Genomic DNA, 12,734 nt, shown 5'->3' with positions numbered 1-12,734 from the left:
TGTACAACTGACGATTTCAAGTAGAAAGTGGGTACATGTTCAAATTTTCACCTTTTAAGGATAAAAAGGTAAAAAGCTGCACTAAGCGAATTATGTTTGAAGGAAGCCCTTTTCACGAAAGAATAAAGTTGCAAACTTGGATGTCTTGTAATGTCTCAAAGACATCATCTATATGATTTCATGTGGGAAGAATTATTGGAAAGCTTGAAGAAGGCCACAGAACTACTGATATTGCAAGAAAGTTTGGAATCTCACATAGTGTTTTATCCATGCTCTAGGCAGTGTTTCAAACCAGTGGAATGTGTTCCAGATGTTTGCTAAGAGGCCACCCTTACTCTACCATGGAACATGAAGACAGATTTTTGGTTATAACAGCAAAACATAATCAATGCACCACAGCACATCAGCTTGCAAATCTGCTTCATTCAAGCACAGGTATGCAGATATCTCAACAAACTGTGGCAAGACATTTGCAACAAGTAAGTCTATACTCTACAGCCTGCAGTATGTGACCCTTTATCCACAGCTCATCATAGAGCATGTTTTCAGTGGTGTTGTATCCATAAAAATTGGACAAGACACCAATGGACTAATGTACTCTTTACAGATGAGATTCATTTTAGTCTTTCCTCTGATTGTACATGACACTCTTGATCTGGCATGAAAGTGGTACTGCTTACCATCACGAGAATGTTCTTGAAAGGGATAGATACAGTGGTACTAGGGTCATGGTGTAGGGAGGCATTATGCTTAATCAATGCACTGAGCTACAAATGCTGGAAAAAGAGACGATGACTGGTGAACGATATTGCAACGAAGTTCTTCAATGCCATGTTCAATTGTTCCATGGTGTTGTAGGTGAAGAATTCATTTTAATGGATAACAATGCCACTGCACAGCCTCCGTAGTTCAGTCTGTATAGACAAACCTCTTTGGTCAGAAAGACCTGGGTTTGATTCCTGTCAGCGACGTGAGGAACCTTCATCTGGTCTCTTTCGACAAAAGGTAAGTTAGCCAGTCTCATATGGGAGTAGGTTTTTTTTTTTTACCCAGAAAAAGTTTTTCATCCCCCAGAACAAGAAAACCGGCCCTGTGTTCACGGGGCCGGTTTTCTTGTTCTTGGACACACACTTGAACACATGCTTCTACAGGCATAGGACACCTCCAGGAATAAGGAGTAACCAACCTATTCCATAGGATTTCGGTTCTGAATGCCTACATGGTAAAAAGTGTAGGCCTACGTGTGAGCATAAATTAGGATAGGAATGCCACGCACAACATACATGAGCAGTGGAAATACTTCTTGAGACTGAGGATATTAATCAAATCAAGTTGCCAGCATGCTCCCCAGATCTCAACCCCATAGAACATGTTTGAATGCAATAGGAGGATTCATTGCTGCTCAAAATTCCTCTCCAGAAGAGTTTTAATTAAGCTTTTTTTTGTGAAGGATGGCTTAATTAAAACTCTTCGAGACAGAGCATACAATATCTCCAGCACACAAGAAAGATGTAATGAAGAACTAAAATACTTAACACAAATCCTCCAACAGAATGAGTATGAAACAAAAACCATCAAGAGAATCCTTAAAATGCCTCCAACTAACAACACAATAAAACAGGATTACAAAAACGCAATCTCGCTTCCTTATATCAAAAATGTTACAGATAAGCTAGCCAAATTAATGAACAAACACAATGTAAAAGTAGCCTTCCTTCCTATGGAAAAATCTCAAGATTCCTACATCCACCAAAACCACCTCATCATCCTCTTAAAAACCAGGAGTCTACAAAATCCATTGCTCTTGCAGGATTTGCTACATAGGACAGACAGGAAGATCTGGAGAAATATGCATGGCTGAACACCAAAAAGATGTACAATACAAAAGAGAACAAAAAACGGGTCTTGCTTTCCATACCACTTCCACTGGACATGATGTACTCTGGCAAAAAAACGACGATGTCATACATAGAAAACAACTGCTACATAAGAAATTTAAAGAAGCTGCTAATATGCTGAAAAACCCAAGGTTTAATTCTCCATCAAGTGTGGTTAGCTCTAATAAAAAATCTACCTCAATCTGAGCTTGGACTGTATGAACGAGAACAAGAACACGTGACATCGTCCAGTATTGTTCAATGTCAATAACGTTTTATATCTGCATTCTGTTATTTGAGTTGATGAATAGCCAGATGGTTATGATTTGTATTTATTAATTTCTCTTGTTTAAACTTTAAGTTATACTATTTACCTCTGAAGATGTAAATCCTACGATTTACGAAACTTGTTGGGAACTATTATTTCAGTATGTTGTATAACTGAATAATAAAAAATGTAGTAATCACCGAAATATGTCTTTTGAACCAATTAGCCACAGAAGTGTACGCCTTCAATAAACATATTAATCTATAAAAAAAACCTGTGCTATTCTAAAGAAAAACATCAAATGAAATTTGATTGGAATTTTGTCATAATCTTAAAGTACTAATTGTATGAAATTATTAAAATTTGCACAGATGTATTAAGTTATATTATTTAATCCATAAAGACTGCATATCACTCTGCTTACCAGCTGCAACAGATACATTCAAAGAATTTATGATAGGATCGCTGTCACTATGTCTTGTGGATACTGATAACAGCAAATCACATAAACTAGTAACTGAGGATGAAAGACCAACTCCTTCATTACCTGAATAAAATAAAATTAATTTTTTTAAAATTCAACACTGCGTAATCAAAAAAAACTGAAAATAATTGAAATTACAGTAATTTTTTGTTGATTTGGTAAACAGATTTAAGCATGTTAGCTGATTATTTTAAAAAACAAGCAGTAGGGCAATGGTTCTTAAATGTTTTAAGCTGAAGTTATCCTAAACCAATGCATTCGAATATCTAACACCTTTTTCAATATTTTTGTAGCTCCACCCACAAAAAATTAAAAAAAAAAAAAAAAGTATATTACATTTGTACTGTGAGTGGGCCAAGTATGTTTTTTACTATTTTTATTAATTTTATATTTTTGTGGTATATTACAATGAGATTATGTAAATTATCATAACAATTGTGAAAGTTTATGGTAACACTTCTCAGAATTTCACAGTTTTTCCAGATGATGATAATTTTCACCATTTCATGTAGATGAAAAAATATATATCAAAATAGAAGAGAAAATTAATTAAGACATATTGGTGACTTCTCAGAATATCATATGGACATGTTAATTTTCACATTTATAATTACTAAAAGTTTTTTTTTTTGGGGGGGGGAGGGAAATAATTAATTATACATTGATAACATGTAGTGAACGGCCTGGTTGGTCGAGTGGTTAGCATATCCGCTCTCCAGGCAAGAGGCTGTGGGTTCGAATCCCGCATAGGCATAGATGTTTGTGATTGTCCTCTCTCAATATGGACTGGGTCATCATGGGAGTAGTAGACCCAAAATCTCCTGCAATGGGAGAGGCCTTCACCCTGCAGTGGGTAGAAAATAGGCTGTTAATTCATCTTATTTTTTATTATAAATAGTGTAGTATCACTTGCTTACCAGTTCTTTATATTTCTTCACTAAGAAATGTTTTCAGTTCCTCTATTTTTTCCAAATCATGTGATTGAACCTTGGACTCAGATTCTGGAACATCTTCAGTTTAATTCACAGAAATTTCCTTAGACTGTTTCTTTTTCTTGTCACCTGGGGGGGGGGTGGGGGGGGGGGGGGGTGGGGGGGGGGGGGGGTGGGGGGGGGGGGGGGTGGGGGGGGGGGGGGGTGGGGGGGGGGGGGGGTGGGGGGGGGGGGGGGTGGGGGGGGGGGGGGGTGGGGGGGGGGGGGGGTGGGGGGGGGGGGGGGTGGGGGGGGGGGGGGGTGGGGGGGGGGGGGGGTGGGGGGGGGGGGGGGTGGGGGGGGGGGGGGGTGGGGGGGGGGGGGGGTGGGGGGGGGGGGGGGTGGGGGGGGGGGGGGGTGGGGGGGGGGGGGGGTGGGGGGGGGGGGGGGTGGGGGGGGGGGGGGGTGGGGGGGGGGGGGGGTGGGGGGGGGGGGGGGTGGGGGGGGGGGGGGGTGGGGGGGGGGGGGGGTGGGGGGGGGGGGGGGTGGGGGGGGGGGGGGGTGGGGGGGGGGGGGGGTGGGGGGGGGGGGGGGTGGGGGGGGGGGGGGGTGGGGGGGGGGGGGGGTGGGGGGGGGGGGGGGTGGGGGGGGAACTGAAGTTTTACGACCGGATGCCCTTCCTGACATCAACCCTCGCATTTATCCGGGCTTGGGACCGGCACCTATTGAGGCTAGCTTGCCTCCTTCGGTGGCTGCATAAGACGAAATAACTTAGCAAGATAGGAAAGACTCACCCCTAGCCCTCGAATACTCTAATAGCATCAGGGGGAAGGAGCAAGGAGAGGAGAAAGAAGCAAAGAAAGAAGAGGAGGGACCAGTCTACAGAATAATATAACAGATATATATTACATGAAGTAAGGCATGGTCCAGCATCAGGTACCTCGGGTTTGCCATGCCCGTACTCACTAAAGTGAGCCCTTGAGATCACTATCATATCTCTACAATGGGTCCAAATTAAACAAAAACTGGAGTGTTTGAACAAATTTTTGTAAGGCTTCTGAACCAAATCGAAATAAAATGTGTACTGCCAAAATTCTGGTCCCTATTTCATAGGGTTTCGGTTTCAAAAGCCTGCATAGTGAAGTATGGGTCTACACGTGAATGTAAATCACGACTGCCCAAATTAAAGAATGACTTGCCTATCTCTTTCTCATTTGAGCTACTATTTCTTCATTCTTAGAGTCTCTGGATTTCTGTTGTTTAACTGCCAAAGAAATTTCTGCATGGAAGAAATTACCATCAGTATGAATGACTCTTTTCATAAAACCATTCTTTAGAATTAACTGCTAAGGCAGCTACAGACATCAAAAAAGATTAGTCAGCATGTCAACTATGTACGGTCAATAACGATCAGTTTGTGTGTTTAGCAGAAAGACAGAAAAAAAAAACAGTTTTCAAGAGGAAAAAATCTGCTACTTCCATTCAAAATTGATGACTGCTTCAGCTCAAAAAAAAGCCTAGAAAATATTCAATATATCTTTCCCCCCCTCCAGAACAAAGTGCGCATTCGTCTTGTGACTGCAACACAGAGGTGCAGGGGGGGGGATCTAAAATTCACAGAGAATTTTAAAATAAGCAATCTGATCAGTCTATCTATAGTATAAACTTACCAAAAACAAGAACTGTAGGCTTTTTAAGCACAACTTCAGAAATATCAACAATCTTTGGACTATGTGTAACATGTTTGGCATATCCTGTGGTTCCTACTATACACCAACCTTGATTCTTTCTGTTCTAAAAAATAAAAAAAATAAATAAAAAATTGAATATCATTATTTTCCATAAGACAACTCAGGTAGTCTTATCAAGCTAAGCTAATAAGAAGTATATACTGGAAAAGAGCCTCAGCCTTTTTAGAAGAAAGTGGTTTCACACATAAAATTCATTTCTACAACATTCATTCATTCACACTTCTGTCATTCGTACATATAATGGATGTGAGAATTAATATTAAAAAAAAAAAAGTAACTGTTTTTTTTTTAATTCTGAGAGACATTGTAGAAAAGAAGGAAGAGAGGCTGGAGAGATGGAAGAAGTGCTTGCAAATGGAGAGGCAAGTAGTGTGAGAGATGAGAATGAGCAGTCAACAAATGAATGAGCTGGGGAAAAACCAAGAACAGGTGTGTGGCATCTCCACACATTTCGAACTTAAAAATTTGTGGAGAAGCCATTTCTCAACTTTGACTGGTTGAGAATGAACAGAATTAGTTAGAGACCTAAGAATGAAATTATATGTTTGATTAATGCTGAGAGAATAAGATATAATCATTATTATTATTAAGCAGAGAGACCTCCAAGGAGTCAGGGACTCATTGAGGGTGGCCACATACCGCCTACACCAGCTGTCATACTTGTTCTTGAATTCATTCACACCACTTGAACGCACGATATCCAATGGCAATCCATTCTAATCGCACATCACTCTACGAGAGAAATATCTAATTCTCACTCCCTTCTTCTTGGCATTCATTCTCAACTCCCAAGGATGTCCTCATGTCCTTTCCTCACCCTACATAAAATGAAAAATTCTATCTCCTAAAATCCTGTATAACCCGTTCAGAAGTGTTTGCTAGTGGCTGCAATCTACAAATTCTCAATCTGTCTTCATAATCAGTATTCCACAATTCATATATAATTTTTAACACTCTCCTTTGCACTCTCTCTCTCTCTCTTTATTCCCCCCCCCCATACACAGTATCCAAATCACCACAGAAACCAGGAGACCAGACCTGTGCACAATAGCCCAAGTGAGGTCTTATCAATGCCTTATAAAGAGACAAAATGACATCTTTACATGTGAAAATTCATTTCGGTACTGCAGTTATCTTTTGAGTTGTATTTGCAATCTTTGCTACATAATCCCTGAACTTCAACTTGCTATCTACTAACACTGATTGGTTTCTTCTAGCATAATCCCACCAATATAATACGACATTGGATATCTAATCATACCAAAGTGCACGACTTTGCATTTACTGCTATTGAACTGATATCCATTTTTCCATGCCCACAGTTCCAGCCTATTCAAATCATTCTGCAAGTACTGCATATCAGCAGCATTCCTGATTACTCTACCTATCATTGCATCATCAGCAAATAGCTGTATGTCATACATCATTATTGTACAGATTTGAATAACAATGGACAAAGTACTGATCCTTGCAGGGCTGTTGCCAGATTGGATGACACACCCTGAGGCAAACAATTAAATATCGCCCCTGATGGATTATAAGACAAAAATATAAGAAAATTTCCATTTGCTATTTTTTTTATTGCAAGAGAAATATTAATGCCAAACGATTACATAATAATAATCTTCTTCTTCTTCTTCTGCAGCTTCTCCCACTTAAGTGGGGTCACTGTCGATGATGAGTCTCCTCCACATCCTCCTGTCTTGGGCTGTCACCACATCCAAGTTCTTCATCCTCAAGTCCTCTTCTACCAGCTCCCTCCATCTCTTCTTTGGCCGCCCATGCTTCCTTCTTCCTTGCACATCCAACATGACCCTTCTTCCCACAAATTCATCCTCCCGCCTCATCACATGACAAAACTATCTCAACCTTGCCTCCTGTATCTTCACTCCTAAGTTCATAACTTTCACTGTTCCCCATCACATAATCATTTCTCAGACGATCCTTTCTGGTCACACTGCACATCCATCTAAGCATTCTCATCTCTGCTACTTCCATCCTGCTGATGTTATTTTTCCTCAGGGCCACAGTTTCTATAGCATACATCATAGCCGGCCTCACTACTGTCCTATAGATTTTGCTTTTCAGATTGATCAGCACCCTCTTATCGCATAACACTCCAGCCATCTCCCTCCAGTTCCTCCAACCCGCTTGTATCCTGCATCCCACTTCCTTCTCAGCGCCTGCATCCCACTTCCTTCTCAGCTCCTCCATCTTCTTCCACTGTTGAACCTAAGTATCTAAAGTCCCTCACCTTCCTGATGACATTTCCTTCCAGCTCCAGGTCTGTCTCCTGGCCGCCGCCCACTGTGCAACACATATACTCTGTCTTACTTCTGCTCAGTCTCATACCTCTCTCTTCCAGTACTTTTCTCCATCTTTCCAGTTTAGTTCCCGCTTCTTCTCTTGAATCTGCACACAGCAAGATGTCATCTGCATACAACATTGTCCAAGGTGCATCTTCTCTCACCTCTGTTACCACCTCCATCACAATATTAAACAGAAACGGACTTAATGCTGACCTTTGATGCAAGCCAACTGTTACTTGAAAACTTTCTGTCTGTCCCAGACAGGTCCAAACACTTGTCTTCACATTTCTGTACATCTCCCGCACCAACCTGACATATTTCTCTGGAACCTTCTTCTCCCTCAGACACCTCCAGACTTCTTGCCTTGGCACTCTATCGTATGCTTTCTCCAGATCAATAAATGCCAGATGTAGCTCACGTTGTTTCTCTCGAAACTTTTCCATCATCTGCCGTAACACAAAGATAGCATCTGTTGTTGATCTACCAGGCATGAAGCCAAATTGTTCCTTTGCAATCTCCACCTCCTTCCTCAATCTTCCATCAAGAATCCTTTCTAGGATTTTCATTGTGTGGGACATCAACTTTATTCCTCTGTAATTTTTACAGTCTTGTGCATCCCCTTTACCCTTGTAGATGGGAACAAGAGTACTCTGGCTCCATTCCCCAGGTATATTTTCCTGTTGGCAAACTTTCATGAACAGGTCCCACAGCAGGTCAATTCCCTCTTCCCCAGTGCCTTCTATGCCTCCACTGGAATCCTGTCGGCGCCCACCGATTTTCCCTTCCTCATCCTCTTCATGGCCTCCGTCACTTCCACTCTACTGATGTTCTGCACCATCCCCTCAGAAGGCTGCCCATCTTCTCTGTGAATCCTTGCATTTTCCTCATTCAAAAGTCCCTCAAAGTATATTCTCCATCTGTTTCTTATGTCCACATCCCTCCATAATACTCTTCCTTCAGCGTCTTTGATCTGCCTCACATGTAAGATGTCCTTTGCTGCTTTATTTCTTTATTCTCTGTCCTTCCTTTGTTTCTAATTGATCATACAGATCTTGATATGCCATGGCTTTCGCCTGTGTCAAAACTCTCTTGGCTTCTTGCTTTCTCTCACTGTACACCTCTCTGTCCTCTTCCACTCTTGACTCATCCCACTTCTGCTTTGTCTTCCTCTTAGCTGTCACTGCCACTTGTACATTATTATTCCACCACCACCACCAACCCTCCTTCTGTTCTCTAATCTTTCCAGATGTCTCACAAGCACCTCGATTGCACAGCTCAGGATTACTTTTGAATTATGTTTCCACCAATCTTGTACACTTTCCAGTCCATCCGAAATCCTCTCTAGCACCCTCCCCCTAAACCGATTCCTCACACTCTCTTCTTTTAAGCGAAATCACTTAATTGTCTTCATCCCATGGCTTCCAGAGGTTCTTATCTTTGATCTTATTTTAAAGTCTGCGCACAGCAGTCGGTGTTGCTGTGCCACTTGATCTGTTGGAATTACTTTACAATTTGTCACAACCTTAAGATGTTTTCTTCTAGTCAAAATGTAGTCAATTTGTGAACCTGTTGTTACCACTCCTAAATGTTATCAAATGTTCTTCCCTCTTGTAGAAAAACGAGTTCACAATTGCCAGATCAAACGCCACTGCAAAGTCCACAACCCTCTCTCCTTCCTGGTTCATCATTTCCATTCCGTGGCCACCATGCACCCTTTCACAGTCTCTATTCTGTCTTCCTATGTGCCCGTTCAAGTCTCCTCCGACAATCACCATCTCGTTTTCTTCCAGTTCCCTCATTTCTTCATCTAACACGTTCCAGAACTCATCTTTCTCCTCTGCTGTACAGCCAACTTGCGGGGCATATACACATAATACCCCGCTCTTCTCCAAGACCCAATTTCATTCGCATGATCCTGTCATTCCTTCTACCCACTTCCAGTACTTTGTCCTTCATTCTGCCAGACACCACAATTCCTACACCATTTCTTCCCTTGTTATTCACTCCAGAGTAGAACAATTTATATCCATCTCCCAGTTCCTTTGCCTTTCCCCCCTTCCACCTTGTCTCCTGCATACATAAAATGTCCAACTTCCTCTTCCTCATCATGTCTGCCACCTCTCTTCCCCTTCCAGTCATGCTTCCAACATTCAGTGTTCCCACTCGCAACATCCTCTCCACCTGCTTATTATGTAATCATAATTAATATTATGATTACATAATAATATTAATTAAATGTTTGTTCTATGGGGATATTGCACAACTAAACTGTTTATAAGCGCTTCTAAATTTAAATTATAAGCTATGTCTGCCTCTATTGATATAGTTGCTAGACCAACCAATCTTTCTTGGGTCACTGCTGCTTGCAAATAATTTTTAATCAGTTTAAGCTTGGAAAAACTTCTTTCTGCACTTGTTGCTAACAGGAATTGTTAGTGTAGCGACAGCGCCTACCACAATATGGCTGAACCCCAATATTAAGCTGCGCCATGAGGCAGGCTGCCTCTATGCTACACCCAGTTGAAGGTACTGGATCCTTGTAATACAACACTAGTTACCTTAAATCTTGCAGACTCACATCCCCCACATACCACTTTTTTGTTGTCAGTCAGCCATCCTCTTATCTATGCCAACATTTTATAATCCAAACTCATATTCACCAATTTATGCAACAGTCTTCCATCCTGTATTCTGTCAAACACCTTAGAAAAATTCAGAAGTATCATGATTTATCCATTCCCATTGTCTATGCCAATGTTAACATTATTATAGTATGTGAACAAGTTCCTCAGAGCTGTTCATTACAAAGTAGAGATTCTCTGTCAACCTATTTCTGCAAGCCCTGACCAACTTTCCCAAAATCTTCACCACTACTCCAGAAATACTGATAGGTCGATAGCTGGATACCTCCGTCTTTGCATGATCCTTGTGCAATGGGATTACGACACATTCTTTCCACTTCTGTTGAATTTTCCCTGTTGTGAGACTCATATTATATAGCCAGTCCAGCTGATCACTTTTAGTATTCATGCTGACATCTCATCAATCCCTATCCGAATTCTTATTCACTTTCTGCAACAGCTCTAATACTTTCTCTTCCACACACACCTGAGTTTCTTCATCCAATGAAGATGTAGCAGTGAGTGCAATGTGGTATACACTAGGTTGATGGCTTTTAGCAAAATGGGCACTCATTAGTTGGGCAACCTCTTCTGCATCTGTCACCCTCACACTATCTGCATCCAGTACAATTATTCTTTCTTATTCATTCTTGTAGCTTGCAGAATCAATTTCTTTTCATACTCAGACTTAGTATTCTATACAACAGCTGAGTCTTATGGCTTGCTCTTTATAACTTTAATAACTGACATCAACCATATGCACACAGTATTCCTTCCACATCATCCTTTTCTTACAAATCTCTTGCTCAATAACATTATCCTACCTTATTTATTCTTTGAACTCTAGGGACCCATTCTGATATTGCATCATTTAGATATTTTTGAAATGCTTCCCATGCACAGTCGATATTCTTCCCATCGAATAACTGATACCATGGTGCAGAATCCAGCATATTCCTCAGATGGTTATAATTTGTCGGATTTTCTTTTGTAGTTCAACATGTAGTATGAACAACAGGTAGAATAGTTACATCTTTAACTAAAACCTCCCTCTGACACTACACTCTTTGATCTCGAATTCCTTATGTCACATGCTGCTTGAGGAAGTCATCACACAACAGCTGAATTAAATTCAGTTTCATACTTCTTGTGAGATTTTACTGATACACAATCGATATTTGGATAATTATGTTCACCTATTATGATTACTCTTGCCACACCATCATCTTTATTGGTGATGCATTTCTTCATCAGTAGCAACTGATTCACTAAGTCTTTAACAACATCTCACTATGTATTTGATATTGTTAGATCCACCTCACACCAGAAGGATTCACACTCACTGCCACATGAAAATCTGTTACCAGTATTACAGTCACAGGTCTTGATGTTAACTGGATTCAAGTCATCCAATATCATTAGCACCAACCATGCCTCCTCCTCCTCTCCTATCCTGTCTATCCTTCATAAAAATACTGTATCCTTACATTCAATACCAGTTAATATGTCTTCTTGTGATAGCCAGTTCTCACTAATGTCTACATTCTGAGGTAGACATTAGTAAACTCTAACCCTTGGTTTCTGATAATAAATAAGCAGGATGAAATCTTCATTCAGCCAAAAATTGCTGGAACAAGTAACATGTGGTTGGATGAAGATCGTATCTTGATGGAGAAAGAAATGAAGGGTATGATGTTTTTCTTGAGGAGAGAAAAGGAAGGAAGAGGGACTGCTATTGAGGACAGCAAAGAATTCATTATTATCTGGGACCTCCAGGGATCAAGGACTCATTGAGTCACCCACACCAGCTGTCATATCTTCTCCTAAGCTCATTCACAACATATCTTCTCCTAAACTCAACAAAATCCTCTTACTGACTTTTATTAGATTAGCATAGCAAGGATCATAAAAGGAGTGGAAGGTAAGAGGAGAAGAATTAGAGGCTATTCTGAAAGTTGTGTAAAGGTGTGGTGGAGTGAGAAGCAGATTTTTACATGGAGAGTTGTGAGTTCTGATGCATTACCAGAATGTGTTGTTGTGAATGCTGGAAGTGTTAAAGAGATTAAAGTTCGATATCACAAATTTGCTGTTAGTTAAGTGGACTTTCCATAATGAGTCAGCAAAATACATGAAAGTTGAAGTGATAGTAAGAAGAATAACAATGATAATAATAATATTAGTGCATATATTTTAGAATTAAATATATGTGTATTCCTATCACATATCCCATATTGCTATACTATGCCATAAACTACACCTGAAGAATTTACATTGAGTGTTATATCAGCGGCTAGTTTACTATTCATGTTACTGACAAATCAACAGCACCCAAGTAAGCAAGCTGTAAGTAACATTATCACCTAACAGAATGTGGAACTCTAAATTGGAATATTTCCAATTAAAGGATTTCAAGTAGCTTTGTAAATTATTTAGATAAGTTATCATCATCATCTTAAGTGGCATCTTCATATTGAAGGTTCGCAATTATGGATCTATCTATAACACTGGGGCTA

At 40.6% G+C, this 12,734-nt stretch overlaps 1 protein-coding gene across 3 annotated transcripts in view; it reads right to left on the bottom strand.

The window, feature by feature from the left end:
- The window catches only part of LOC150092896 (rRNA methyltransferase 1, mitochondrial-like), a 137,289-nt gene that overhangs the window by 25,722 nt on the left and 98,833 nt on the right, over window positions 1-12,734 (bottom strand). For all 3 annotated transcript variants that reach the window (XM_090413381.1, XM_090413380.1, XM_090413382.1), the window contains exons 7-8: window positions 5,211-5,334; window positions 2,570-2,692 (exon numbers count right to left, since the gene is read on the bottom strand). In XM_090413381.1, coding sequence (XP_090269507.1) covers window positions 2,570-2,692; window positions 5,211-5,334 — 247 coding nt within the window. The remainder of the gene's footprint in view (window positions 1-2,569; window positions 2,693-5,210; window positions 5,335-12,734) is intronic.

Source organism: Typopeltis vanoorti, chromosome 24 (assembly GCF_054136105.1).
Source record: "Typopeltis vanoorti isolate ZY-2024b chromosome 24, IOZ_Tvanoo_1.0, whole genome shotgun sequence".
In the NCBI taxonomy this organism is placed as follows: domain Eukaryota; kingdom Metazoa; phylum Arthropoda; class Arachnida; order Uropygi; family Thelyphonidae; genus Typopeltis; species Typopeltis vanoorti.
This window is presented reverse-complemented; position numbering and strand designations above follow the sequence as displayed.